The sequence below is a fragment of the Alosa alosa genome, chromosome 9, assembly GCF_017589495.1.
Source record: "Alosa alosa isolate M-15738 ecotype Scorff River chromosome 9, AALO_Geno_1.1, whole genome shotgun sequence".
NCBI classification, from domain to species: Eukaryota; Metazoa; Chordata; class Actinopteri; order Clupeiformes; family Clupeidae; genus Alosa; species Alosa alosa.
The window spans coordinates 33,345,082-33,371,151 of NC_063197.1; the positions used below are offsets into that span (position 1 = coordinate 33,345,082).

A 26,070-nucleotide genomic window follows, 5' to 3' on the forward strand; every position below is an offset into this window, starting at 1 on the left:
AATGACTCCATTTATACATGAACCTTGGTATTGGTCCTCCAGCATAGATCGCCTTGCTAGACCAGGCAAATAGACACCTTGTTGAAATCTTTCAGTCTCATTTTAATCTCACATGAGCAATACATAACGTCTCCAAGTGTAACAGTATTGTAGTCGCACATACCCTATTGTTCTATAGCTTTTGTAATAGGCCTACACACATCATTACATTCATTAACAACTAATCTCTTCATTAACAATAGCTTCTTAAATCAATAGTCAAAATCAAAGACCTGTAAAGCCCTTTATTTCATATCCCAATTTTAACTAAAACGTTGATGTCAAACAAATCATAACTCAGGCATACCCTGGACTGTATGACATCACAGGCACTGAAATATGTAGATACTCATTGTACACTTCATACAGACGTGACCGTGCTGGACAGGGTGGGGACAGAGTGTGTGTGTGTGTGTGGGGCGACATTCAGATGTCCTTTACGGTGCTGCGCTGAGGCGTGTTCTCGAGTGCCGCTCTCTAGGGAAGCTGATTAGAGTGGCAGGACTGTTTGCTCATGGTGGGTTCCACCGCCGCTGGTGTGATTGGTTCCTGTTAGTGGAATGTATTGCTGACGGAAGGACTCTTGCAGAGGCGCCCCTCGGTGATCAGAAGGTCAGCTGCACCTGTTCAGTCCGGAATCTTTCAAAGTCCTCAGGTATCGTATCTGCAAAAGAGGTGTGAGTGTCGTCCATTAGGCCAGTAGAGTCTGAGTAGAGGGCCACTGCTCTCAGTCTGAGCCATGTGTGCCAGTGGAGGACTATAAGCTTGTTCTCCGGTGGTCAAAGCATGACAGTTTACTTCCCTAGCATCAGTTTATCCCAATTAATTCACATGAATAATACACCATCAATGTCAGCATTGATATACAATGTTTACAGAATGTTTGGGTTCACACTGACTGACTAATGAGCCACACTTTACATTCAGGGTTTTTTATCAAACATGGTTTACAACCTTGCTCAATATGAACACACCACAAAGACAGTGGGACACATTAAGGAGACATGACATTTTAGATAACCTTGATATGACCTTTCTTCATTCAACTGAGCAGTCAGCATGGCCATATACGTTAGTGTGTTATATGTAATTGGTGTGTGACATGAGCATGGCATTGGCTAAATGTGTGCTCAGTGTGATGTGATGGGCATGTTAACTAACAGTAAGGGAAATCACAGTAGGTGGGGCACTCAGTATGACGCCTTGGGCAAACACATCCGATAGATAAAGTGTTGTGAAAGGCCTAGTCAAGTGCTTTAAAGAAGCCCTATGCAACAATTTTAGCAAAAATTACCTTAATTATGCAGGTTGAGAGTCGTTCTGATGGTTCTACAACACTTTCTGGGTTGTTTGGTGGGTGCTTAGTCTCATCCTATCGCTTCTCCGTGGAAAAAACGAATATGCAACTTTCTGAACCCGGACCGGGATGTGACTCAGCGAAAGTATCCAATCGCGCCTCGAAAATGTAGTCAAATTGTAGTTTCTAAGAAGACTGCAAAACGGACGCTGACTTGGCTTTGTTGCTGTTGAAATTGTAAGTAGCCAACCTATGGGTGAACTTTGTTTTTGTAAGGTGGTTTGATAACAATGTGTTTGCTCGACCGTTTTATTGTGAGCCCTGTATGTGTTTAGCTTGGTTTCTTGATGGCTAGCTCGCTAGTTAGTGGGGGTTTAGCGTAGCAGTCACTTGCTACTGAAGCTGCAGGGGGAGCTATGTCGTGAAAAATGCGAGCCCAAATCCGGCGAAAACCCAGAAACAGCGAAGGAATAACCAGACCTGCATAGGGCTTCTTTAACTAGCTGTTTGAGTTTTCACCTGATGGATGGTGTTTTAGCCTAGCTGGGGGTGTTTTAACCCATCTGGTGGTGATTTAGCCTAGCTAGGGGTGTTTTAGCCTATCTGGTGGTGTTTTAGACCAGCTGGTGGTGTTTAAACTAGTTGGTGGTGTTTTAACTAGTTGGTGTTTTAGCCTAGCTAGTGGTGTTTTAACTAGCTGGTGGTGTTTTAACCTATCTGGTGGTGTTTTAGCCTAGCTAGGGGTGTTTTAGCCTATCTGGTGGTGTTTTAGACCAGCTGGTGTTGTTTTAACTAGTTAGTGGTGTTTTAACTAGCTGGTGGTGTTTTAGCCCAGCTGGTGGTGTTTTAGACCAGCTGGTGTTGTTTTAACTAGTTAGTGGTGTTTTAACCAGCTGGTGGTGTTTTAGCCCAGCTGGTGGTGTTTTTTAACTAGTTGGTGTTTTATCCTAGCTGGTGGTGTTTTAACTAGCTTGGTGATGTTTTAGCCTAGCTGGTGGTGTTTTAACTAGCTTGGTGGTGTTTTAACTAGCTGGTGGTGTCGATTCTCACCGTTGCATCTGTAGCGCAGGTTGGCCCAGATGATGTTCTCCTGTGAGAAGCAGAAGACCCCGAGCCTGCCGCCCCTCATGGTGGTGTCGATGATGATACCTGTGTCTGCCACCATCTGAGGGCCCTCGTAGAAACGAACCCTGAACACACACACACACATTAAACAGATACTGGTATTTAAATTGTTACATTCCTGTGTAGTTATTGAGTACCTGATGGTGTAGTGATTGAGTAGTCTACCTGATGTAGCTCTCCTGACTGTGTAGTGATTGAGTACTTGATGTAGCTCACCTGACTGTGTAGTAATTGAGTACCTGATGTAGCTCTCCTGACTGTGTAGTGATTGAGTACCTGATGGTGTAGTAATTGAGTACCTGATGTAGCTCTCCTGATGGTGTAGTGATTGAGTACCTGATGTAGCTCTCCTGATTGTGTAGTAATTGAGTACCTGATGTAGCTCACCTGACTGTGTAGTAATTGAGTACCTGATGGTGTAGTAATTGAGTACCTGATGTAGCTCTCCTGATGGTGTAGTGATTGAGTACCTGATGTAGCTCACCTGACTGTGTAGTAATTGAGTACCTGATGTAGCTCTCCTGACTGTGTAGTGATTGAGTACCTGATGTAGCTCACCTGACTGTGTAGTAATTGAGTACCTGATGTAGCTCACCTGACTGTGTAGTAATTGAGTACATGATGGTGTAGTAATTGAGTACCTGATGTAGCTCACCTGACTGTGTAGTAATTGAGTACCTGATGTAGCTCTCCTGACTGTGTAGTAATTGAGTACCTGATGTAGCTCTCCTGACTGTGTAGTAATTGAGTACCTGATGGTGTAGTGATTGAGTACCTGATGTAGCTCTCCTGACTGTGTAGTAATTGAGTACCTGATGGTGTAGTAATTGAGTACCTGATGGTGTAGTGATTGAGTACCTGATGTAGCTCACCTGATGGTGTAGTGATTGAGTACCTGATGTAGCTCTCCTGACTGTGTAGTAATTGAGTACCTGATGTAGCTCACCTGATGGTGTAGTAATTGAGTACCTGATGGTGTAGTAATTGAGTACCTGATAGCTCACCTGATGGTGTAGTGATTGAGTACCTGATGGTGTCGTGATTGAGTACCTGATGTAGCTCACCTGATGGTGTAGTAATTGAGTACCTGATGGTGTAGTAATTGAGTACCTGATGTAGCTCTCCTGATGGTGTAGTGATTGAGTACCTGATGTAGCTCACCTGATGTAGCTCACCTGATGGTGTAGTAATTGAGTACCTGATGGTGTAGTAATTGAGTACCTGATGTAGCTCACCTGATGGTGTAGTAATTGAGTACCTGATGTAGCCCTCCGTGGGCCTGTGTTGGAGGAACCAACGGTAAGAGGTCTTGTCCTTCCAGCCAACGTTGCGTGAGTCCTTCCACAGGAGTTTCACCTGGTCCGCCGTGTCGCCCGTATGCCACAGTGAGTTCCGCAGGTTCTCCCCCGGTCCTGTGGATGACTTCACCGCCTGACGGACACATCAGGGTCACGGTTAAAGATTAGAGATCAGAACACAGGGCAAAAGGTTAGCAGGGGGTTTGAACTGCTCACAGGCCCAGATCCTCATGAAAAAATGACACATATTGTTAATCAAGATGTTCTAACTGTGGGTTAGATGGGAACTGCACTAATCTAGCACTTACCAGAACCTTCTTCTCAATCCTAACTATCCCTGAACTTCCATCTGTAACTATCCTCTTTGACTGAACTTCCATCTGTAACTCTCCTCTTTGACTGAACTTCCGTCTGTAACTATCCTCTTTGACTTGACTTTGCTTGAACTTATTCTTATTCTACTCTATGTGTGTAGTAGTATGTTTTTTTTTTAAGTATATTTTTTTGGGCTTTTTTGCGACAGGATAGTGGAGAATGACAGGAAGTGAGTGAGAGAGAGAGTCGGGGTGGGATCCGGAAAGGACCTCGGGGCAGGAATCGAACCCGGGTCGCCGGCGTACGGTGCAGGTGCCCCAGCCAGTTGTGCCACAGCTGGGGCCATGTGAGTAGTACTTATTGCTGCACTAACATGTCCTAGTGGCTCTGCGTCTTAAATGTTCCTTTTTGTATGTTGCTTGGGATAAGAGTGTTAGCTAAATGACTCAATGCAAATGTAACCGGAAACAGAGGCCCCAGTCACTCACAGGGAAAGTGGGGATGTCTGCTGTCTGAACAGCTCATCATCATGAAGAACGCCGACTAGTCATTTACAGGGAAACGTTGTTGGACTCCTACACAGGGAACTTCTACTTCATCAGTTTCCAAGTCCAACTTCAATCGTGTCTTGTGCAGATGTTCAAGGCGAAACACTCTTTCGGTCAAAGTCTAAGCAATTTGTTTTTCTGTCATGACTATATACACAAAGCTTACCCTGGCGGCTGGCACTGCCATCACTGACTGCCAGTAAACATGTGGTGGTGGGTGTTTGTAAAAGGTGTGTTTGAATCGGCCCACTGTAACGTAAACAACTGGACTAACAAATTCAACACCTCAGTATAATCAGTTTGGTGCTAAATCCTCCTGAGCGTCAGTATCAACTTAATGAGTAAAGGATATAGCACACAATTTTTTAGAACTTTCTTTTTTAGAACTTTATGAGAGCACTCACAGTTTTTTTTTAGAACTTTATGAGTGACAGATAGCGCTCACAGTTCTTTTTTAGAACTTTATGAGTGAAGGATAGCACTCACAGTTCTTATTTAGGACTTTATGAGTGAAGGATAGCACTCACAGTTCTTTTTTTAACTTTCCTTTTTAGAACTTTATGAGTGAAGGATAGCACTCACATTTAGAACTTTATGAGTGAAGGATAGCACTCACAGTTCTTATTTAGAACTTTATGAGTGAAGGATAGCACTCACATTTAGAACTTTATGAGTGAAAGATAGCACTCACAGTTCTTTTTTGGAACTTTTTTTTAATTGGCCCATGGGCGTTTTGGGCGTTTCCCACTGTAGCGTACCTTCAGCTGGATGCCTGGCTCAGCCACGGCTCGGAATGGGTTGGCCTGCCAGTAGATCTGCTCCACCTGCTTCCACATGACCACGTAGAAACTGGACGAGTCCTGGTAGCCGAAGATGAAGCCTGCATAGTCATCATCGGTCACTGTGTTCACGTGAAACGTCCCCTCAAAGTCGACGCCGTTGAATGCAGTGTAACCTATCAGGTGAGGAGAGCAGAGAGGGGTTGCATGTTGCACATATCCTCTGTGTCATAACTGAGAACACTGACGGCTTTTCTTTTTTGTCTTTTTTGGAGTGTTACAACTTTGTCAGAATCACAGAGTTCGATATCTCACCAACAGCCAGGCCTGGATCACTGTTCATGGTCTGAACAATCTCTCTGCCCTGTTGAAAGGTTCAAGAGATCATTTCAATAAAAAGTCAAAGAATGAACAAACAAAATCTTTGGACTACAAGTGCAAACTGGACCTGATTGAGGACGACCCAGTTGGGGTCTATCTGAGCGTCGCCCTCAGGGTCTAGCACCACGGTCTGGAAGGCCCGGAAGTCTGTCAGCGTGACCTCGGCATTCTCTGGGCAGTCGTCATATTTATCGATGAAGGTATCGTTGTCGTAGTCATTCTCACACAAATTGCCAATTCCATCCCCTACAGAACCAGACAGAAGCACAAAGCCAAATGTGGGAAAGAGGTCTGAAACACATCTGTACATTCTACACAATTCTACGGTTATTTTATATGAAAATGTATTTTAACAAGATGCATGTAAATGTCTGTAACATATCTGTTCATACTATACTAACTTATTTTTACATAGTGTAACATTTTAACCACATTTAAAGATAAAAAAGTGTTAGGTGGAGTAGGTCCACTATTAAAATAATGAGGTAGTGTCTTTAGCCTGAGTTTGTGAGTTAAAATGAGTCCACTGCTTCATCACTTCCTGAGAAGTATGTTCCATCTGTAAGGACCGGCTGTTGTTTATGGGTTGAGGTTGTTGCCATGGCAGCTGTCCAAGAGTCTAAAATCTGCAAAGCCATAACTCATAGGAACCACATGTGGAATGTACCATCTGAGTCCTCCTGCAGGGGGTTTGGGACCAGGCGACAGTTGTCAGGGCCGGGGGGGATGAGGTCGGGGATCCCGTCATTATCGTCATCGTCGTCACACTCGTCCCCGAGGCCGTCCCGATCAGTGTCCAGCTGAGAGCTGTTGATGACGGCTGGGCAGTTATCCCGGGAGTCCTGGTGCCCATCGCCATCGCTGGACAGAGATTCCCGTGGAACACACACACACACACACACACACACACACACACGTACACACACAGGGTCATCATTACAGCACTCTATTGAAACAGTGTAACTGAGATCAACACAGACCACAGACTTTCTTTTTGTCCTTTTTTTCAGACCTGTTTTCTTTTTGTCATCATCTTTTTATACTTTCTTTACTGATTATCATGTGACTGCTTGTTTACAGATGTCAATAAAAGAGCAAAGGGATCAGCGAGTCCCAGCATTTTTGCAGAGACCTGTTTATGTAAATGAAATGTAATGTAAATGTAAATCAGGTTTCTCTCTCGGCCAAGTATACTTGCGTATACAAGGAATTTGGTCTCTGCATTTATCCCATCTGTGAATTAGTGAAACACAGAGCACACAGTGAACACACAGTGAGGTGAAGCACACACTAACCTGGAGCAGTGAGCTGCCTGCTACAGCGGCACTCGGGGAGCAGTGAGGGGTTAGGTGCCTTGTTACAGCAGCGCTCGGGGAGCAATGAGGGGTTAGGTGCCTTGCTCAAGGACACTTCAGCCGTTCCTACTGGTTGTGGATCGAACCGGCAACCCTTCGGTTACAAGCCCGAAGCCCCAAGCGGTAGGCCACGACTGCCCCTTTTTTTCTGCTGAGATTCAGCAGTGTTGCAGAGACCTGATGTTCACACAGCGACACAGTCAACTCAGCTCTGCTGCATGAGAGCCTACCTGTCCAGCATGAGAGCCTACCTGTCCTGTCCAGCATGACAGCATACCTGTCCTGTCCATCATGAGAACATACCTGTCCAGCATGAGAGCCTACCTGTCCTGTCCAGCATGAGAGCGCACCTGTCCAGCATGAGAGCGTACCTGTCCTGTCCAGTATGAGAACCTACCTGTCCAGCATGAGAGCCTACCTGTCCTGTCCTGTCCAGCATGAGAGCCTACCTGTCCTGTCCAGCATGAGAGCCTACCTGTCCAGCATGAGAGCCTACCTGTCCTGTCCAGCATGAGAGCCTACCTGTCCAGCATGAGAGCCTACCTGTCCTGTCCAGCATGAGAGCGTACCTGTCCAGCATGGGAGCCTACCTGTCCTGTCCAGCATGAGAGCCTACCTGTCCAGCATGAGAGCGTACCTGTCCTGTCCATCATGAGAGCCTACCTGTCCTTATTGGTGTCACAAGGGTCCCCAATCAGGTCGTTGTCCTTATCGAGCTGTGGAGAGGAGAGTGAGGTTACACATGGTGCACACAGAAGAGGAAAGACTTCTAGATGCGTTATGATGTTTGGAGAGTGAGGTTACACATGGTGCACACAGAAGAGGAAAGACTTCTAGATGCGTTATGATGTTTGCTGCTCCTACGTATGAATAGGCTGGATAATATCCACATATACTGCAGCAGTGTAGCACACACTACTGTAAGAGCTGTTTCATAGCACACACACTGTAAGAGCTGTTTCATAGCACACACTGCTGTAAGAACTGTTTCATAGCACACACACTGTAAGAGCTGTTTCATAGCACACACTGCTGTAAGAGCTGTTTCATAGCACACACTGCTGTAAGAACTGTTTCATAGCACACACTGCTGTAAGAGCTGTTTCATAACACACACTAATTTAAAAACTGTTTAGCACACACTACTGTAAGAACTGTTTCTCTGGGTACCATGCACTATGTCATTTCATACCCTGTTCTTTTTATATTAATATGTTTTTGTGTATTAGCACGAGATGAACTTGATGTGAAGTTCAAGTGTGCGTAAATGTGTGTGTGTGTGTGTGTGTGTGTGTGTGTGTGTGTGCAGTGTGCGTGTGTGTGTGTGTGTGTGTGTGTGTGTGTGTGTGTGTGTCTGTGTGTGTGTGTGTGTGTGTGTGTGTGTGTGTGTGTGTGTGTGAATGTGTGTGTGTGTGTGTGTGTGTGTGTGTGTGTGTGTGTGTGTGTGTGTGTGTATGTGTCTGTGTGTGTGTGTGTGTGTAGTGTATGTGTGTGTGTGTGTGTGTGTATGTGTGTGTGTGTGTGTGAGTGTGTGTGTGAATTGAACACCTGGTCAGGGTTGGGGACGTAAGGACAGCTGTCACATGCGTCTCCAACGCCGTCTCTGTCTCTGTCCTTCTGATCAACATTATGCGTCTTTTTACAGTTGTCCTGCTCGTTCTTGATACCTGGGGGTCAGAAAGGTTGCAGATGACCTCAGGATTCACAGGTGACCTCAGGCCCAGATCCGCTCCAGATCCACACCAGATGGGCTCCAGTGGTTTTGTGTGGGTTGTCCAGACCTACCGTCTCCGTCGATGTCGTCGTCACACTCGTCGCCCCTGCCGTCTCCGTCAGTGTCCCGCTGGTCATCGTTCTTCACCAGGCGGCAGTTGTCACAGGCGTCGCCGAAGTCGTCCTGGTCCACGTTGCGCTGGTTCACGTTTGGCACGAGCACACAGTTGTCCTGCCAGAACACAGCTTCAGGGTCAGCATGATCACTAACAGGAGAGACCAGTGGTTCCTACAGGGTCAGCATGATCACTAACAGGAGAGACCAGTGGTTCCTACAGGGTCAGCATGATCACTAACAGGAGAGACCAGTGCTTCCTTCCTTATCAGCAGCACAGCTACAGCGATCTGGCTTATGGGTCACTTCATGCCAGATCTCTGCAGTGTCACTGTCACTATCACGGTGAGTATGTGACTGACTGACCTCTCTGGTGAAAGTGTGACTGACTGACCTCTCTGGTGAGTGTGTGACTTACCTGTGTGTTGGGAATTTCATCACCATCTGCATCGTCGTCACATGCGTCTCCGATGCCATCTTTGTCCACGTCCTCTTGTCCAGAGTTGGGTACCGTCTGACAGTTATCCTGGTGGAATGCAGCACAATCCATTTGATCCATTAGATGATGTCATAGGTCATAGGTCATAATTCTGTCCTGGTGTTGGTGCATTACTCAGATAGCAGCAACTGTTCCCCACCTTTTTGCAGTTAGTCTCAGCACAAGGCAACTTCTGGTCTGGGAAGCCATCAATGTCAACATCAGGTCCACAGAAATAACCATTGCCTGCCCATCCAACATGACACTAAAGGCAAAAGAAATCCATGGCATTAAATGTTAAAGGTTAAAGTTTGGCTCTCACTCAGACCTGGTATTCATTACATTGCCATCATTAGTTAGTTAATCTCTTGACTAGATACATTGTCGTTACCTGGTGATGTGAGTTAGATACTAAATTGTGAGGTCATCCGAAATGAATAGTGAGGTCATAGTTATTGCAATGTGACATTGTAAATTCTGGACTGTGTAGTCATAATGACATAACCGTGAGGTCATAGTTATAGGGAGGGAAAGTAATCTCATCGCCATCTAGTGGTTGCGTTCCTAGAGTTTAGCGGAGTGGATGGGATTTTTTTTAGAAAAATATATCTCGGTGCACATTGGGATCTTAATTTAATGCCTTCCATATGTTAGGCACTGGGGTCACCTCTATTGCTTCAAGTGGTCATACCTTATTTTTTAGGATCAGTTGAATTGTTTTGAGTTTTGTCGTAACATGGTGATAACAAACTACAGTTGCATGTGACGTCCACAGGTTTGGGCTTAATCTCTAACTGATCAATACAGCAATTTGCTTAACTGGCTTACATATTTTTGTAATAACGGAAGGTGATGTAAACCGCGTGGTGATAACCTTTATGTCTGGATAACTGGTGTTGTGCTTCTACTCACATGAAGAGCTGGCAGTAAGTGTTAAGTGGCAATGCTAACCAGGCTAATAAACAAACCATGCTACCGTGAGTAACGTCGAAGGGTAAAGTCACGTGGCTTTTTTGTAGTTCGTTTATGAAACAAAAGGAGCAATTTCGATTATTTTAAATAAGGCAAAATATGGTCTGACATTTTCACAGTTAGAAGATTATTACTGTATAGACACTGAAAAATATTTTTGGTGGATAAGATCGCTGATTTGGCTTCACAGTATTTTTTTAAAAAATAGGTCTATGGGACTTAACATTGGAGCTGCTCTTCGATAGGAACGCAACCACTTGGGGCGCTGGTTTCTCACTGTGAGGTCATAAGAAATTAATTATGAAGTCATAGTTATTGAAATTACATCATAGATGACCTGAGTTGTGATGTCATAAGAATTGAATTGTTAGGTCATTGGTACAGTCAAGTCACAGGTAAGACTTCCATGAAGAAGTGAATGAAGATGGCCTCTGTCTGAAACTTACAACACACTCGATGGTTCCATCTTGGTGAGCGATGCAGTCGGCGTTGGTGTGGCATGGGTTTTCCTGGCCATTGCCACACCCTCGCTCTGCTTGGCATCCGCTGTTCTGGTCTCCGACGTACCCTTTCTTACAGGCACACCTGTACGACCCCTGGCACACACAAGGGACAGCGTGGCATGAAGCTGGTGTGTACAAGGACATGCGAAGAAATAAACTCAGTTACTGTATGTTCATTCACACATACCGGTGTGTTGATGCAGTTGGCATTTAGTACGCAGCCACCGTTGGCAACTTCACATTCGTCAATGTCTTTGCAGACCTGCTCAAAAAAACAAACAAAACCAAGAGGATTAATCCATCTCTAGAACCTCTAGAATCTCTAGTTGGCTGCTTTGAAATCTCTTCATGAGAGGAGTAGAGCCCAACCTGTCTGTTGGACATGGCGTAGGCGAGTCCGACGCCGTAGACCTGGGGGCCCATGTATCCCGCCGGACAGGGGCCACAGCGGAACCCTGGGGAGGTGTTGATGCAGCGCACGCCCATGTGACACGGCATCACGGTACACTGCACACGTCAGCACAGCACAGATACATGCTTAATAAACATGCTTAAGAGACACAATACAGCGATGCAACAGAGAACAATTAAGCTTATGTAATGCTCACTACTGAATCATAATAAAAGCATTTGGGTAGCATCACTGATGTTAAAACCTGATGCATGACACTGTCATGTCTTGGGCAATTGACGGCATTTAGTAGAAAAGAAAACACATCAATCTCTGATATTTACATGAAAACAAATAGTCCATACACAACATGATTGGTGAAACAGCGATCACTATTAGCACTATGCAGTTTGTTCACAGCTAGCTCATCCTGCTGTCCAGTCCGGTCAGCTCAGTGTCTCAGCTCACCTCGTCCACATCTGTGCAGTGGGTTCCATTGCCCACCATGCCGTCGGGGCAGGGTCCACATTCAATGCCGTTTGGCGTCTCGGTACACTTGACCCCGGGGTGGCAGGGGTTTGGGTCACAGGAGGCTCGGGGAGGATCCACACCACGCATCGCTGCAGGAGGGGGGACAAGCTGTTGCTTTTTTTCCTAAGTCTATTCCATCTTTTTGAATAGGATGGTGAAAGGCTAACTAATCATAGTTTGACATTTTCAGTAGATTGGAGAGGTTGTTTGTTCCCCCTGAATACTAACAATTGAACAATTTCTTTCACCTATTCTGATTCTTGAAATTTTATTTAATGCTTTCTCAGATCAACATTATACCTCTGGATATTAAATTTTATTTAATGCTTTCTCAGATCAACATTATACTCTCTGGATATTAAATTTTATTTAATGCTTTCTCAGATCAGCATTGTACTCTCTGGATATTGAATTTTGTCTACCTTTCATTTTCTGTCTTATGGAACATGAATGCTTCAAAACTGACTCAGTGGCCTAAATCAACAGATTATCTTCATAAGGCCTCTATGTCAGACCACAGTGTTCTGTTTAGATTCTATAAGACACATTTCCTAGATGCATGCTGGGAAGGCAGCCTGGTGAACACACTTCATCACCACTCACCACAAGCTTCGCACTCCATCACCGTGTTCTTGAGAAAAACGATCTCATGGATCTGAAAGAGGGCAGAGGGACAGAGAGTCACTCACATGCGGCACATCAGCGGTCACGGGACGCTGTCTGTTAAAGCGATCAGAAAACAGCTCGCATGGCGAGCCAGCAGGGATTGGCGTGGAGGTTTACCTGTTGCTTCAGAAGTTCCTTGATCTCGGCCAGGGCTTGATTGGTTCCCTTGATTTGATTAATGATTTCCCCATCTGCATCCAAAAATAGCACAGGTCAACTCCCATTGATAGTTATATGTTTATTGATCATGTACCACACAAATAAACAGTTGCATAATTAAAATGTAAAAGATGACATCACCCTGCCTGCCAAATGGATTTGCTTATTTGTCCACATGTTGACAGGTCGGGACTGCTGGTTTCTTTTTCTTCTTTTTTTGTTTGCAAATCTGCCTATTTCATTTGGAACATTCTGGAGGTAGATGACGGAGATGTCTATTTGATACACACATTGGGAGGATGTATGCATGTGTGTGTGTGTGTGTTTGTGTATGTGTGTATGTCCAGTGTGACTGTGTGTGTGTGTGTGTGTTTGTGTAACAGTGTGTGTGGTACACCCCACTCTTTTGGAGATACATTTGTGTCTAAGGGATTGCATTTCTTTGGCGTACATTTTTAACCCAACCTGCTGATCTTTTGGACAGCCATCTATCAGTGAGTGCAGCAGCAGGCGAAATGACTTCTGCAGGGGTGGTTAGTCCATCTGCCCATGTCCATTAAAAAAACTCACTCCCCCTCTGTACATCGAGCAGCTAGAGCTGGCAGTGCTGCTGGACTCAGAGCAGCTGAAGCTCCACACCTCACATCTTCTTTTTACAACAGCCACAAAACATTTGAAATAACAATCACTGCGAGGCTTCCGTTGTGTGCAAATCGTGTGAAACTGGAGGTCTCCATCAGAAAAGACAGGAAGAGTGTAACTTGGGGCCATGCTCGAGTCGTCTGCTGCTGTTTGTCTTTCTTTTATGAGCTTGACAAGAGTGGGAATTTACGGGTGTTCTCTGCCCCCCTGGGCAGTTGTGGTGAGTTTGTTCCCAGATGAGGGGGGTGAAGGGGCGGAACAGGGGCACACCTCAGCACCCCAGCAACAGTGATTGACCTGTCATGCCCTGCACCCCAACTCACACACACACACCCACACACACACACACACACACACACATACACACAGACGTACATACACATACACACACACACGCACATACACATACACACACAGACGTACACACAAACACACGCGCACATACACACACACACACACACACACACAAACATACACACACACACAGACGTACACACCCAGGGAGCTGTCATGCCCCGCACCCCGACTCACACACACATACTCCCCCACACACACACACACACACACACACACACACACACACACACACACACACACACACACACACACACACACACACACACACATACATACACACACACACACACACACACACACACACACCCAGGGAGCTGTCAGGCCCTTAACCCCCCTGGGCACAGAAGGCTCAGTGTGCAGGGGAAGTGTGCTCTTTCCATTAGCTGATTCTGTGTTTTCCAAATGAATTCCCAGCATAAACTCAAGGGCTCACAAACTGCTACTGAAAACACAGAAGCTGCTGCTGCTGCCCAGCCTCACAAATGGCACACACACACACACACATAAACAAACACACACACACGCCAGCCTCACAAATGGCACACACACACACACACACATAAACAAACACACACACACGCCAGCCTCACAAATGGCACACACACACACACATAAACAAACACACACACACGCCAGCCTCACAAATGGCACACACACACACACACATAAACAAACACACACACACGCCAGCCTCACAAATGGCACACACACACACACACACACACACACACACACACACACACACACACACACGCCAGCCTCACAAATGGCACACACACACACACACATAAACAAACACACACACACACACACACACACACAGCCAGCCTCACAAATGGCGCACCGGAAGAGTCTTCCCCTCGTAACAAAAGCCAAATATACTGAAACTATAGACTTTAACTGTTTGTAAAAGTCACATTCAAATATTATGTTTGGAAAGGTCATTTCAGTAATTATTTTTGTAACCTTCCAATAGTGAGAATGGTAGAAATGAATCCCTTTTGTTCATTTAGAGGTCAATGTAACTCTCACTTGATTTCTAAGGAATAAATCTCAGTATTGTTTGTGCTAAGTATGGTCTCCGTTTTGAGTCATTTCAAACCCCTTTTTTCACCGCTGCTGCTGTCATGACTTCACTGGATATATTTTCCACCCAATATGACCCAAGCTAGTATCAGAAAAAAAAGTTCTTCCAAAGAAACAATTTGTTTTCTTACCTCTTTGTCCCGACACTGCGGAGTGGCACTGGGAGAGCACTATGCTGAGAGGCAGAATCCAAAGCATGTCGTCCCCTTCTCCCCAAAGAGCCAGCCAACTTGACGAGGGGAAAAACTAAATGTTGAGCCCAAGAGAAGCCCTGTGCTGTGTCCAGTCCTCGGGTCCTCGTCGTTGAGCCCAAGTGAAGCCCTGCTGTGTCCAGTCCTCGGGTCCTCGTCGTTGAGCCCAAGTGAAGCCCTGTGCTGCGTCCAGTCCTCGGGTCCTCGTCAGGCTGGATGTGCTGGAAGTTTACAGCACTGAGGTAGACACCAGCATGAGTGAGTGTGTGTGAGTGTGTGTGATGCTCTGCTCCTCCTCTGCTTTTATACTTACCATTTGACATCACTCCCATCACAGATATCCCCTAACCCATCAACACACACACACACACACATACACACATACACGCGCACCACACACGCTCCACACACACACACACACGCACGCACATACATTACACGCACACACGCGCGCACACGCACACACACGCACACTCACACACATACATGCTAGTGCAGGTCAGGTCCATAGGCCCCACATGGTATACGTAATAACACGATTTAACACGTAATAACACGATTTAACACGTAATAACACAATTTTTTTCAGTTATTTCCATTTAGATGATATTAAAAGTTGGTATTCGGCAAGTTTCTTAAAATCATATCTTTTAGTTATTTCCTGTGTAAGATTTCACATTTTATCAACCTAGATTTCCCACAAAGCTTCCACACATGTTTTTTTTTTGTTTTGACCATTATATTGTGTAGAAGTGATCTTACAGTTAGACATGGAAAACAGTTGTCCGCTGTTGATGTCTTATCAGAGATTAAAGTCAGATGTCAAAAAAAAATAACTTCAAATTAGTGTTGTTCTGAATATAGGTCAACAGAATCCGCTTTAATGGACTGAAGAGTTTTGGGGAAAATGGATTTCCATATTGGTATTCCAGTGTGGATTTCCCTTGGTATTAAATTCAGTTAAAAAAAAAAAAAGTTAAACTCAGTTAACGAGTGTGTTAATTGTTTTAGAGCATGAGCCTTGGTATGGAAAAATATTGTTTTTATCAATGGAGAAAAACGTTTTTGCATTCCAGCAATTCATTCCATCTCTTTTTTCCTTCTCAGGTCTCCAGGATTGGTTATTTGTGTGTTGTATATCTTATTTGCCAGTGATGGCATCTGCAGATGTGGGAAGAATTCCCCTCCTGCACCCAAGAGGTCCAGCTTACTGCACCTTGACAGGTTTTCATGTCGTCCATTCTCGGGCTGCGTCAGGCCTGGACCAGAAGGCTGCCGGAATCAGCCGCTATCTGGCCGGTGTTTTTTTAACCTCCCCAACCCAGCGCACACCCCACAGACAAATCCCCTCACAGTAAATCTGACTGAGCTCCGGCTTTAAAACTTCACGATAATGCAAATAGCAAAAAGGTCCTGGACCCACACGACGTGCCTCACTTGTGCAATAACTTCAAGGTAACATCTTTTTTAGGCAGGACAAGATTATTTTCTGAGCCAAGCACGTCACGTACCGCCACTCGGTTGGAGTCACATGACCCAGCAGCTTGAGTGCTGGATGTAAACCCCTGCGAGGGGAGACGGGTCTTTTGGGGGAGCGGTGATGTGTTCCGCTCCTGTGGCGACAGCGAGGTGAAAGTTGACACACACATTTAACGTTCTGTGCAGTCCATCAGTGAGAGCTTACACTCCACAGGCGCTCGCGCTCAGAGCTGGTCAAAGCTGGGCCACGTCAACAAATGGACAACCAACTGTCATGTTTCATTTAAACTTCAAGCCTGACCGTGCCAACGACAGAGATCAAAGGTGTTTTGCTTGCTGGCGGGGAGCCTTGTGTATGGCGGTAGCTGCTCGTGTACAAGGAAGTCATTACACGTTACATAACATGCTGTGGAACAATCAGCACTCTTGCGAAACATTGCAAATAAACATTACACATCCATTAGTGGTCATTCAGCAGGGACAGTGCAAAAGTGACCGCTAAAGGGAACTGCAGGCTGTAGCACGGTGTCATGCTACACTACAGTGGTAGAGTGTCCAGCACGAGTGTGGAAAGGACTCCGAACCATCACTGGCTTTGAAAGAAAGTCCCCTCCTATGATGAATGTGAGTAAAGCCCTCCCTGATGAACTTAATGGTTTTTATGCTCGCTTTGACATGAAAAACACAGACTATATTGGACTAGCTGCAGCATGTGAAGCAAATGAGGATGCACCTTTCTGTGTCTCTGAGGTCGATGTGAGCAATGCCTTTAGGAGGGTAAATTGTAGAAAAGCTACTGGACCGGATGGAATTTCTAACAGGGTTTTGAAATCCTGCGCTGCTCAGTTAGCTCCTGTGTTCACTTATATCTTTAACACATCATTGGCTCAAGAGACAGTTCCTACTTGCCTCAAGCAGTCTGTTATTGTTCCAGTACCGAAAAACAAAAGTCCATCATGTCTGAATGACTACCGCCCAGTAGCCCTGACGCCTACAGTGATGAAGTGTTTTGAGAAGCTTGTGAAAAACATTATCTGCTCATCCCTCCCTGCCTCCTTCGACCCCCCAATTTGCTTACAGAGCCAACAGGTCTACAGAGGATGCCATCTCAAACCTCATGCACACCACCATAACTCACCTGGAGGAGGGGAATGGGAATTATGTGAGGATGCTGTTCATTGACTTTAGTTCAGCATTCAACACGATAGTACCTCTCACCTTGGTCACAAAGATGAAGGCCTTAGGACTGAACACCACCCTGTGTCACTGGATATTTGACTTCCTCACCAACCGCTTCACAAGTGGTTAGAGTGGGGGTCTGACATCTGACTCATTAACCATCAGCACTGGTGCTCCCCAAGGCTGTGTTTTGAGTCCACTGCTGTACAACATCTACACACATGACTGCAAAGCCAACAGTAGTCATACCTCCATCATCAAGTTTGCAGATGACACAGTGATCTTGGGCCTGATTAGTAACAACAATGAACAGTTCTACTTGGATCAGGTTGATGAGGTGGAACAGTGGTGTCAATCTAACAGCTTGACACTGAATATCAATAAAACCAAGGAAATGGTAGTGGATTACAGAAGGCAGCAGCAGAACTACAGTTACACCCCACTAATGATCAGCGGGCAACCTGTAGAGAGAGTCACAAGTTTTAAATACCTTGGTGTCCACATTACTGAATACTTAACATGGACTGTTAACACTCAATATGTTCTGAAGAAGTCCAGACAACGACTCTACTTCCTTCGTCAGCTAAGGAAATTCAAAGTTTCTACATCCATCATGAAGGCCTTCTACACTTCAGCGGTTGAGAGTGTTCTAACTGGTAGCATCATCACCTGGTATGGGAACTCCACAGTTAGAGATTGTAGTACTCTGCAGAGAGTAGTGCGCTCAGCTGAACGTACTATAAGAACTCAACTCCCTGCTCTACAAGATATCTATTCCAGAAGAGTACTCCTAAGAGCCCAAAAGATTCTGAAGGACTCTTCTCATCCTAACAATGGATTATTCCTACCGCTGAAATCAAGAAGACGCCTATGTAGTCACAAAGCCAGAACTGAGAGACTCAGGAGAAGTTTTTATCCCCAGGCCATCCGAACTCTGAACTCACACTATACTGACTTTGCACACATTCACTCCTCAGCACTCTCAAACATTTCCCAACTCTGAACTCACACTATACTGACTTTGCACTCATTCATTCCTCAGCACTCATGACCCCCCACACACACACCCACACACACCCTACAAGACTTTTAGCACTTTTACATCCCTCTCCCTATGCTACAGACCTTTTATTTATTTTTCTTATTTCATCACACGCCAAAACACAAACACACACACCCCCACACACACACACACACACACACACACATATCTGACTTTCTCCAACTTTTGCACACTTTTTATTTATTATTTTTGATTTCTCCTCCATCTACCCATGTCCTTGATTGCCTAGCCTTTCTGCCCCCCCCCCCCCCCCACCCCACCCCCATCCCCAACACACACACTTACATCATCACTGTCATCACTTCACATACATACAGCACTCCTCTACATACTTGCTGCACACTGCCCCCACATACACAGCACATTGTCTTCAGGATCTTCTCCAACACACATCCTCTACATACTTACAGCACACTGCCCCCACACCCACCCACCTACACACACACACACACACACACACAGTCACTGCTCCACCCCCTCCCGATCTTCACTGTCATCACTCACATACATTACATACAGTACTCTGCTTGCAATAGTAAGTCCCTGCCCCCTACATACACAAGCACATTATTTCATCAGGAAGCCTCCAACACACATCCCCAACATACCCACACTGCCCCCAATACACACACACACACACATGACAACACACATATTGCACACTGCCCTCTCCCCCACATACACAGCACACTATCCCATCTCCCCTGTCATCCCCCAACACACACACCAAGACCCCTGGCAGTTGGGTTAGCCCCTTGAGCCGTGGATCTGCCCAAGGTTTCTTCCTTGGTAAGGGAGTTTTTTCCTGCCCCCTGTTGCTCTTGGGTGCTCCTTTGTTGGTGCCCCCCACCCAATCCCAATCCTCCCCCACCTTTTTTTTATGCAGCCCTTGCCACTTAATCTACTAAACCCCTCTTCTACTGCACTTTTTACCCCATTAATGCACAAATAGGCTGACACCAGACATAATTTCACTGCATTTCTTACTTCCAGTAACTATATGCATGTGACAATAAACTTCCTTGTATCCTTGTATCCTTGTATCCTTGTATCCTTGTAGAGGTGGTGCTAGGGGTTTGTGTCAGGGCTTTGAAGTGGACTTGTAAAAAGGAAGCTCTCTGCCCAATCTGCATAGCAATGAGAGCCACCAGGACCCCAAAATAAAACCAGCCAGCTCTGCTCTAGTTACCACATCTGCGGTGTACACCGCTCTACAGTATTTTGAAAGTGATTGTAGTACCAGTTTTGGCCAAAATCCTACATACGGTTCCTTTAAGTTTTGGAAACATTTACGTACCACCTTTGAAAATATGAAATACAATAAAACCAATTTGGAGATCAAATTGGTCACCAGGGTCCATTTTTTGTTCTATGTCCTCTAAGCCAGGTCGTCCTTGTGAGGGGGACAGATTGTTAAACACACATAAATACATATTTGCAAAGGTAAATCTTTAAAAAAGATGAAAAACAAATCCATGTACAGACATTCATTCATTTATTTTCTATGTAAAAAGTTGCCATGTACAGAAAGTAATGGCCTGTGGTACTTCACCTCATCTGTCACACTCTGGTCTACTGTTTCCTCCAATAGAATATCACACACATATTATTTCTGAAATCATTAGTTGGTAGAAATGCAATGATCTGAACGAAACACATGGTTTAAATCAGCCAAGCCAAAGACATGTGCATCACCGCATGTTATAGCAAATAGCAAACAGAAGAGGAGGGGGCTGACTGGTGAGAAAATATATAAATAAATATATAAGTCCTTGCTGAAACCATGTGGGATATTAGACAGCTTTTTACAGCATCATATCATTATAATTAAGCATATTTACATAATTAAGTATAATTAAATATAATTAAATATCATTAAATACGTGGTAGTTGACTTGTTAAAGCACCATTTAAAAAGAGCGTCCAGCGGTACACATGACCTGCCCCTTCAACGTGTAAAAAACAGGAAGTCCTATCCACCCCCCTGTGCACACAGAGAGAGGGGGGGGCTGGACCAGAGGAGGCTGGGGGTGTCCACAGGACAGCGGGCTTGCTGTGGGGCTGCTATGGGAGGTGGCGTCTGTTTAGTTTGTCCATTGCTGACGTGCGGCAGATCTCCTCTACTCGGCCTTCTTGGCCTTCCTCTTGCGCGTTCCTTCGCTAAGCTCCTCCTTGGTCTTGACGGGAGAGACGGGGGTGGCGGCGGGGGCGTGGTGGTCATCAGCGGAGGCCAGGGGAGAGCCAAAGAGCAGGTGGCACACCCACGACTCCACCAGGGCGAAGGGAGAGCCGTGCGAGTGTCTGGCTGTCATGAACACCTGGAGCAAGAAAACGAGAAGTCAGCTCTCACATCCAGTGCAGTGCACTTGATTAAATAATGCCATCTAGCTCTCACATCCACTGGCAGTGCACTTGATTAAATAAGAGCATCTAGCTCTTAAAATGCAAACAATAAATGCTTTTAAATCAGATTTGTTTTGTGTGAATTCCTCTGGTGATGCGCTGGTGAGGTTCTAATGAGGTTCCTCTGGTGAGGGTCTAGAGAAGTTTCTCTAGAGAGGTCTAATGAGTTCCTCTAGAGAGGTCTAATGAGGTTCCTCTAGAGAGGTTCTAGTGAGGTTCCTCTAGAGAGGTTCTAGTGAGGTTCCTCAGATAAGCGTTTAATGAGGTTCCTCTGGTGAGGGTCTAAATAAGTTTCTCTAGAGAGGAGCTTGTGAGGTTCCTCTATAGAAGTTCTAGTGAGGCTCTTCTAGAGAGGTTCCTCTGATAAGGCACTAGTGAGGTTCCTCTGGCAAGTACCTTGGAGGTGGCCATGAACAGGGTGAACACACAGATGAGGGTGCTCTTGGAAACAGGCAGAAGATGAGCTTCCTGAAGTGTAAACAAAATGGCTCCATACAGGCTGGCCTTGGTCGGGCTGATAAAACAAGACACACACACACAGAGAGAGAGAGAGAGAGAGAGAGATAGCAAAGGTATATTATTCTATTACTTTAAAACACATCTTAACTCTACTTTCACAGTGGAGATATTTAAGACCCAATACAAGTGTGTGTGTTCCTCAGTGAGAGATCGTGGAGATATTTAAGACCCAATACAAGTGTGTGTGTTCCTCAGTGAGAGATCGTGGAGATATTTAAGACCCAATACAAGTGTGTGTGTTCCTCAGTGAGAGATCGTGTGTACTGTACGCTCACAATGACATGTTGAGGATTTCGTTGGTCTCTGGTTTCCACACACCACGCAGCAGCTGTTCGAAGTTGGACATGAGGGCCACGCCTGAGCCTGCGTGCGAGGGGCGACAATAGAGGTGGGGAGAATTAGCACGGGACTCCATGGCCAGGCCACGCCAGCTGATCTGGACTTAGCTGACCTGTGGGGCCAAGGCTGACACTGATACACACCCACATAGACACACACCCTAAACATGCCTAGATGGCCCACATTTGCTTTGGGATCAATAGAGTATCTATCTGTCTATCTATCTATCTACAGTATCTATCTATCTACAGTATCTATCTATCTATCTATCTATCTATCTATCTGTCTACCTATATATCTACAGTATCTATCTATACATCTACAGTATCTATCTATCTATCTGTCTGTATGTCTGTCTATATTTCTACACACACACACACACACACAGACACACACACACACACAGACAGACACACAGACACACACACGCACACACACACATACACACACACACACACACAGACACAGACACACACAAACCTTTGACGTAGCCGGTGATGATCATGATGATGTAGCCGTGGTGGTAGGCATGGTGGGCGTGGTGAACACCGGCGGCGATCTTTCGTGCGCGCACGACCTCCTTCAGAGCCACCAGCACCAGCTTGATGGGCAGGAACGCCACACACTTGTAGAACAGGTTCAGAGGGCAGTAGAAGATAAGGTACCTGTGATGGTGGCGTGCCAGTAGGAATGGAAATGGAAATGTGTGAGACAGAGGAGAGGCCAGGGGAAACCACAAAGACAAGGTCAAAGCCTTAAAGGTGCTTGCACACCGCCCCAACAAACACCAACAGCTGGGTCAGTGTGTAACGTGTGTGTGTGTGTGTGTGCACCATCAGTCTGTGTGTTGTTGTTGTTTGTTGGGTGGAGTTGTTATAGTTTTTAATCATCTTTCTTTAGCTATTAACTACTAAACTAGTGATGGCCTTTCATTCTAGCTGCTCACTACTGAAGAGTAGGCTATAGCATGTGCTTCTGTACGCTAACTTGGCAGGAATACGTTTTGTACAGTGAGGCATTCACAAATGTGGCTGGTAGATACGTTAGTTTACCAAAGGTGAACATTTAATCCATGATGTTTGTTCACTTCAGATAAAGTTGTACAGAGCAACTGTACTCATTGTTACCACCCTAAGTGGCAGACTTTACTTTGTTTTAACATCACTTTCTGGTTGGGTTCAGTGCTGCCAGCAGTAAAGTCCTTTTTAGAGCCTCTGTGGGCAGTGAGCTGGTTAAGTCCTTTTTAGAGCCTCTGTGGGCATTGAGCTGGTTAAGTCCTTTTTAGAGCCTCTGTGGGCATTGAGCTGGTTAAGTCCTTTTTAGAGCCTCTGTGGGCATTGAGCTGGTTAAGTCCTTTTCAGAGGTTCTTACCAGACAGCGGTGGCCAGGAGGATGTGGCTGTTGTTGTGGAAATAGTCGATGGGGCAGACACCGAGTATGATATCCGCCAGGATGTAGCTCCCGAAACAGTAGAGCATAGCACAGAGCCATGAGGCCACAGGGCTCTTGCGGGACACCTCCACTGAGCCTGCACACACACACACACACACACACACACACACACGCACGCGTACACACACACGCACGCACACACACATACACACACACACACACACACACAGACACTTCCTTTATTCAGATCAGTACACGTACAGTCTACAACAGATCACATTTACATAAACACACAGTGCAATATCCTCCCAATTCATATGCTTTTGCGATGAGTGGACACCACACTACACCACTGGTTTGAGGTGTCCTCAGGAGCGTATCAGTGGACATTTTGACAGAAAGCTGATCCTTACATATGTGGACTATAAATACATGCTCTCCTCCTTGTCCCCCTTCGCAACAGGCTGGCCGGGATCAAACTCTGATCTATAACACCCGTGCAGTGTTAAGCTCATTCAGATCGAGTGTGAACCAGCAAACAACTGTCAAAGACATGCCGCTGATCTCGAAATATCCACCTAACTATATATGACCAAAGACCTGCCAGTGAGTTCTGCTTAGGAAACAAGTGCAGCCATTTGTACAATTCACTCTCACTCTCTCTAACCCCCCCATGTGTGTGTGTGTGTGTGTGTGGTGTGTGTGCCTTAGATCTATTGTACAAATAACTCTCTGGGCTTTCTATAGCTTTAACACAGAAAAAGGCAATGCAGCCATGTCTCTTCCTGTTCAAATAAACGGTGATGCTAATTATCAAGGAAACAAATGGGAACTCGGTTGCGCCCCATCTCTAGGACCCTCCGCTGTCTATTTAAGGACATTCTATTTATACGTCTTCCAACTTTGGTATGTGCCTCGCTCTATCGAATGTCATGGGGGTGCAAAGTAAAGTAACTTTGCCTTCTACAATGGTTTGAAGAGAAACATCAAGATAAACCGCAAAATGCAATGTTTTTGAAATACTTTATGTGTCCTTGTGGGCCAAATGAAGCTCGACAAAACATGTCTGTGTTGTTAAATGAGTCCACAGTCTAATCGAGTCTAAATCGAGTATTAATCGCATAATCACAAGGAATGCCAGCTGACCCTTTCATATCAACGAATGAGGTTTATGTGAAATTAGAAATGACAGAAAGCTGCGCGCACCAATTTTGACAGCAGCAGTGCATGCGAACACCTGCGTCCTCCTCCAGTAAAGTACACACACGATTTAACAAAAAATGAATGAAGATGTTACTCACCTGGCTCATACTTGAGGTAGAGTATGGACACGATGTAGTAGGCAAGATCAAAAACGGGAAACATTGCCATTTTTGAAAAATAAACGCCAACTTCGCCCAGATTTAACACTCCTAACACGTCCATGATTTATTACAAAGCAAAACACTACCGCATGAACTAAATTAAAGATCTGCGCAAGAGGAATACATACACCGTGTCCGGCGACTCGCTACGAAGCCCTCCGTCTCCACGAGTAAAAACTCCGTCACCCAAGCTCTCCTATTAATAGCCTAAACCGTAGGCTACCTCATCCGCACAGCCTTTTTTCTGATCCATTTACAGAACGACCACCGTTCGTCCAAGCCTAATCAGTGTTTGGTGTTTCTAATTTAAATAGCCTGCCTTTATTATTAGCGAGGTTTATTGAGAGAGGAATTAATTCGTCTAGCGAGCCCTCTATTCATCATGAGATGCTGGAGGCGATGTGCAGTTATTGATGGCCCCGGGTATCAAAGACGCTCTGTTTTTACTCAAAAAACGTAGGCTACTGATTCTGCGTAGCTAAATCCTGCTCTTCCCTAACTTCGTCCTAACGGTAGGCTACCCCATGATATACAATCGGAAACTTACGGCCCAAGAGCTTAAAATAGAGTGACCTCCGACAATACTCTGGCTGGAGAAATCTGGTGCAGATCCAACAATACGCGAAAAATGTTTTGCAACATGGATTGAAGATAATCTCCTTAAAAAGGATTCTTTCATGTGTCATATGTTGTGTGTGTGTGTGTGTATGTGTGTGTGTGTGCGCGCGCGCGCGCATCAGAAACTATCAAAATCTGACAGACATTGCAAGTACTTTTAGTTCAGCTGAGAATAGCTGGTCCCTGGGTTTGTGTACAGCAGTTGACTATTTTGGCTATTTCTTGTCCACTTTACCTTAGCATTGGATTTAAACAAAGGGCAATCACCCCCCACCCCCACACACACACAAAAATACACATTCCTTTATCAGTGTCAGGGGTGATGAGCACAGGCAATGTGGCACACTTAGTACACTACTACCCAGTGCCTCGTATGAACAACAATGTGTCGCACAAGTCACAGAGTTCTTGTGATTGTGTCTGTCTGTTTGTCTGTCTGACCCTATACACTATTACCTGTGTCAGATCCTCCTGCACCTCACTGGGCCTATAGGCTGCAGTGTTTCCCATACATTGGCTTATTTGTGGCGGGCCACCACAATATCAACATTGACCACCACACAATGATTTTCCAGGTTGTACTAAATTGTGCTTAAATCTGGTTAGCATCATAGCCACGCTGTGCTAATTTGTTAAAAACTGTTGCATTCAAGTTAATTCTGCAAACCAACCACCACAAATGGAATTCAGTTCTGTGGGCAACACTGGGGAGAAATCCTCTCCCAAAGGCCAGCTGAGCGGAGCCCTGAGAGATCGTCCATTTGTCCCTGGAC

At 45.4% G+C, this 26,070-nt stretch overlaps 2 protein-coding genes across 4 annotated transcripts; both read right to left on the bottom strand.

Moving 5' to 3' along the window:
• Nucleotides 1-78: 78 nt before the first annotated feature.
• Nucleotides 79-16,604, bottom strand: LOC125300537 (cartilage oligomeric matrix protein). Of its 3 annotated transcripts, XM_048252534.1 has the most exons (20): nucleotides 15,704-16,604; nucleotides 14,882-15,178; nucleotides 12,624-12,697; nucleotides 12,444-12,495; nucleotides 11,778-11,929; nucleotides 11,288-11,425; nucleotides 11,106-11,180; nucleotides 10,862-11,011; nucleotides 9,604-9,708; nucleotides 9,384-9,491; nucleotides 8,923-9,082; nucleotides 8,686-8,804; nucleotides 7,801-7,853; nucleotides 6,450-6,643; nucleotides 5,850-6,028; nucleotides 5,717-5,765; nucleotides 5,381-5,577; nucleotides 3,720-3,892; nucleotides 2,387-2,526; nucleotides 79-703 (listed from the first exon to the last, which is right to left on the bottom strand). In XM_048252534.1, the coding sequence occupies exons 2-20, from the start codon at nucleotides 14,946-14,948 to the stop codon at nucleotides 645-647; spliced, it is 2,244 nt and encodes a 747-aa protein (XP_048108491.1). In that variant the 5' UTR covers nucleotides 14,949-15,178; nucleotides 15,704-16,604; the 3' UTR covers nucleotides 79-644. The 3 variants fall into 3 exon arrangements, with proteins under 3 accessions (XP_048108491.1, XP_048108490.1, XP_048108492.1); XM_048252533.1 differs by lacking the exon at nucleotides 15,704-16,604 and having other exon boundaries at nucleotides 14,882-15,227; XM_048252535.1 differs by lacking the exons at nucleotides 79-703; nucleotides 2,387-2,526; nucleotides 15,704-16,604 and adding an exon at nucleotides 2,535-3,548 and having other exon boundaries at nucleotides 3,683-3,892; nucleotides 14,882-15,229.
• Nucleotides 16,605-20,140: 3,536 nt separating this feature from the next.
• tmem38a (transmembrane protein 38A) lies at nucleotides 20,141-25,196 on the bottom strand. The gene is made up of 6 exons (XM_048251507.1): nucleotides 24,617-25,196; nucleotides 23,295-23,451; nucleotides 22,404-22,588; nucleotides 21,860-21,947; nucleotides 21,462-21,579; nucleotides 20,141-20,980 (listed from the first exon to the last, which is right to left on the bottom strand). Exons 1-6 carry the CDS (start codon nucleotides 24,738-24,740, stop codon nucleotides 20,783-20,785), a joined length of 870 nt encoding a protein of 289 aa, XP_048107464.1. The 5' UTR covers nucleotides 24,741-25,196; the 3' UTR covers nucleotides 20,141-20,782.
• Nucleotides 25,197-26,070: the final 874 nt, after the last annotated feature.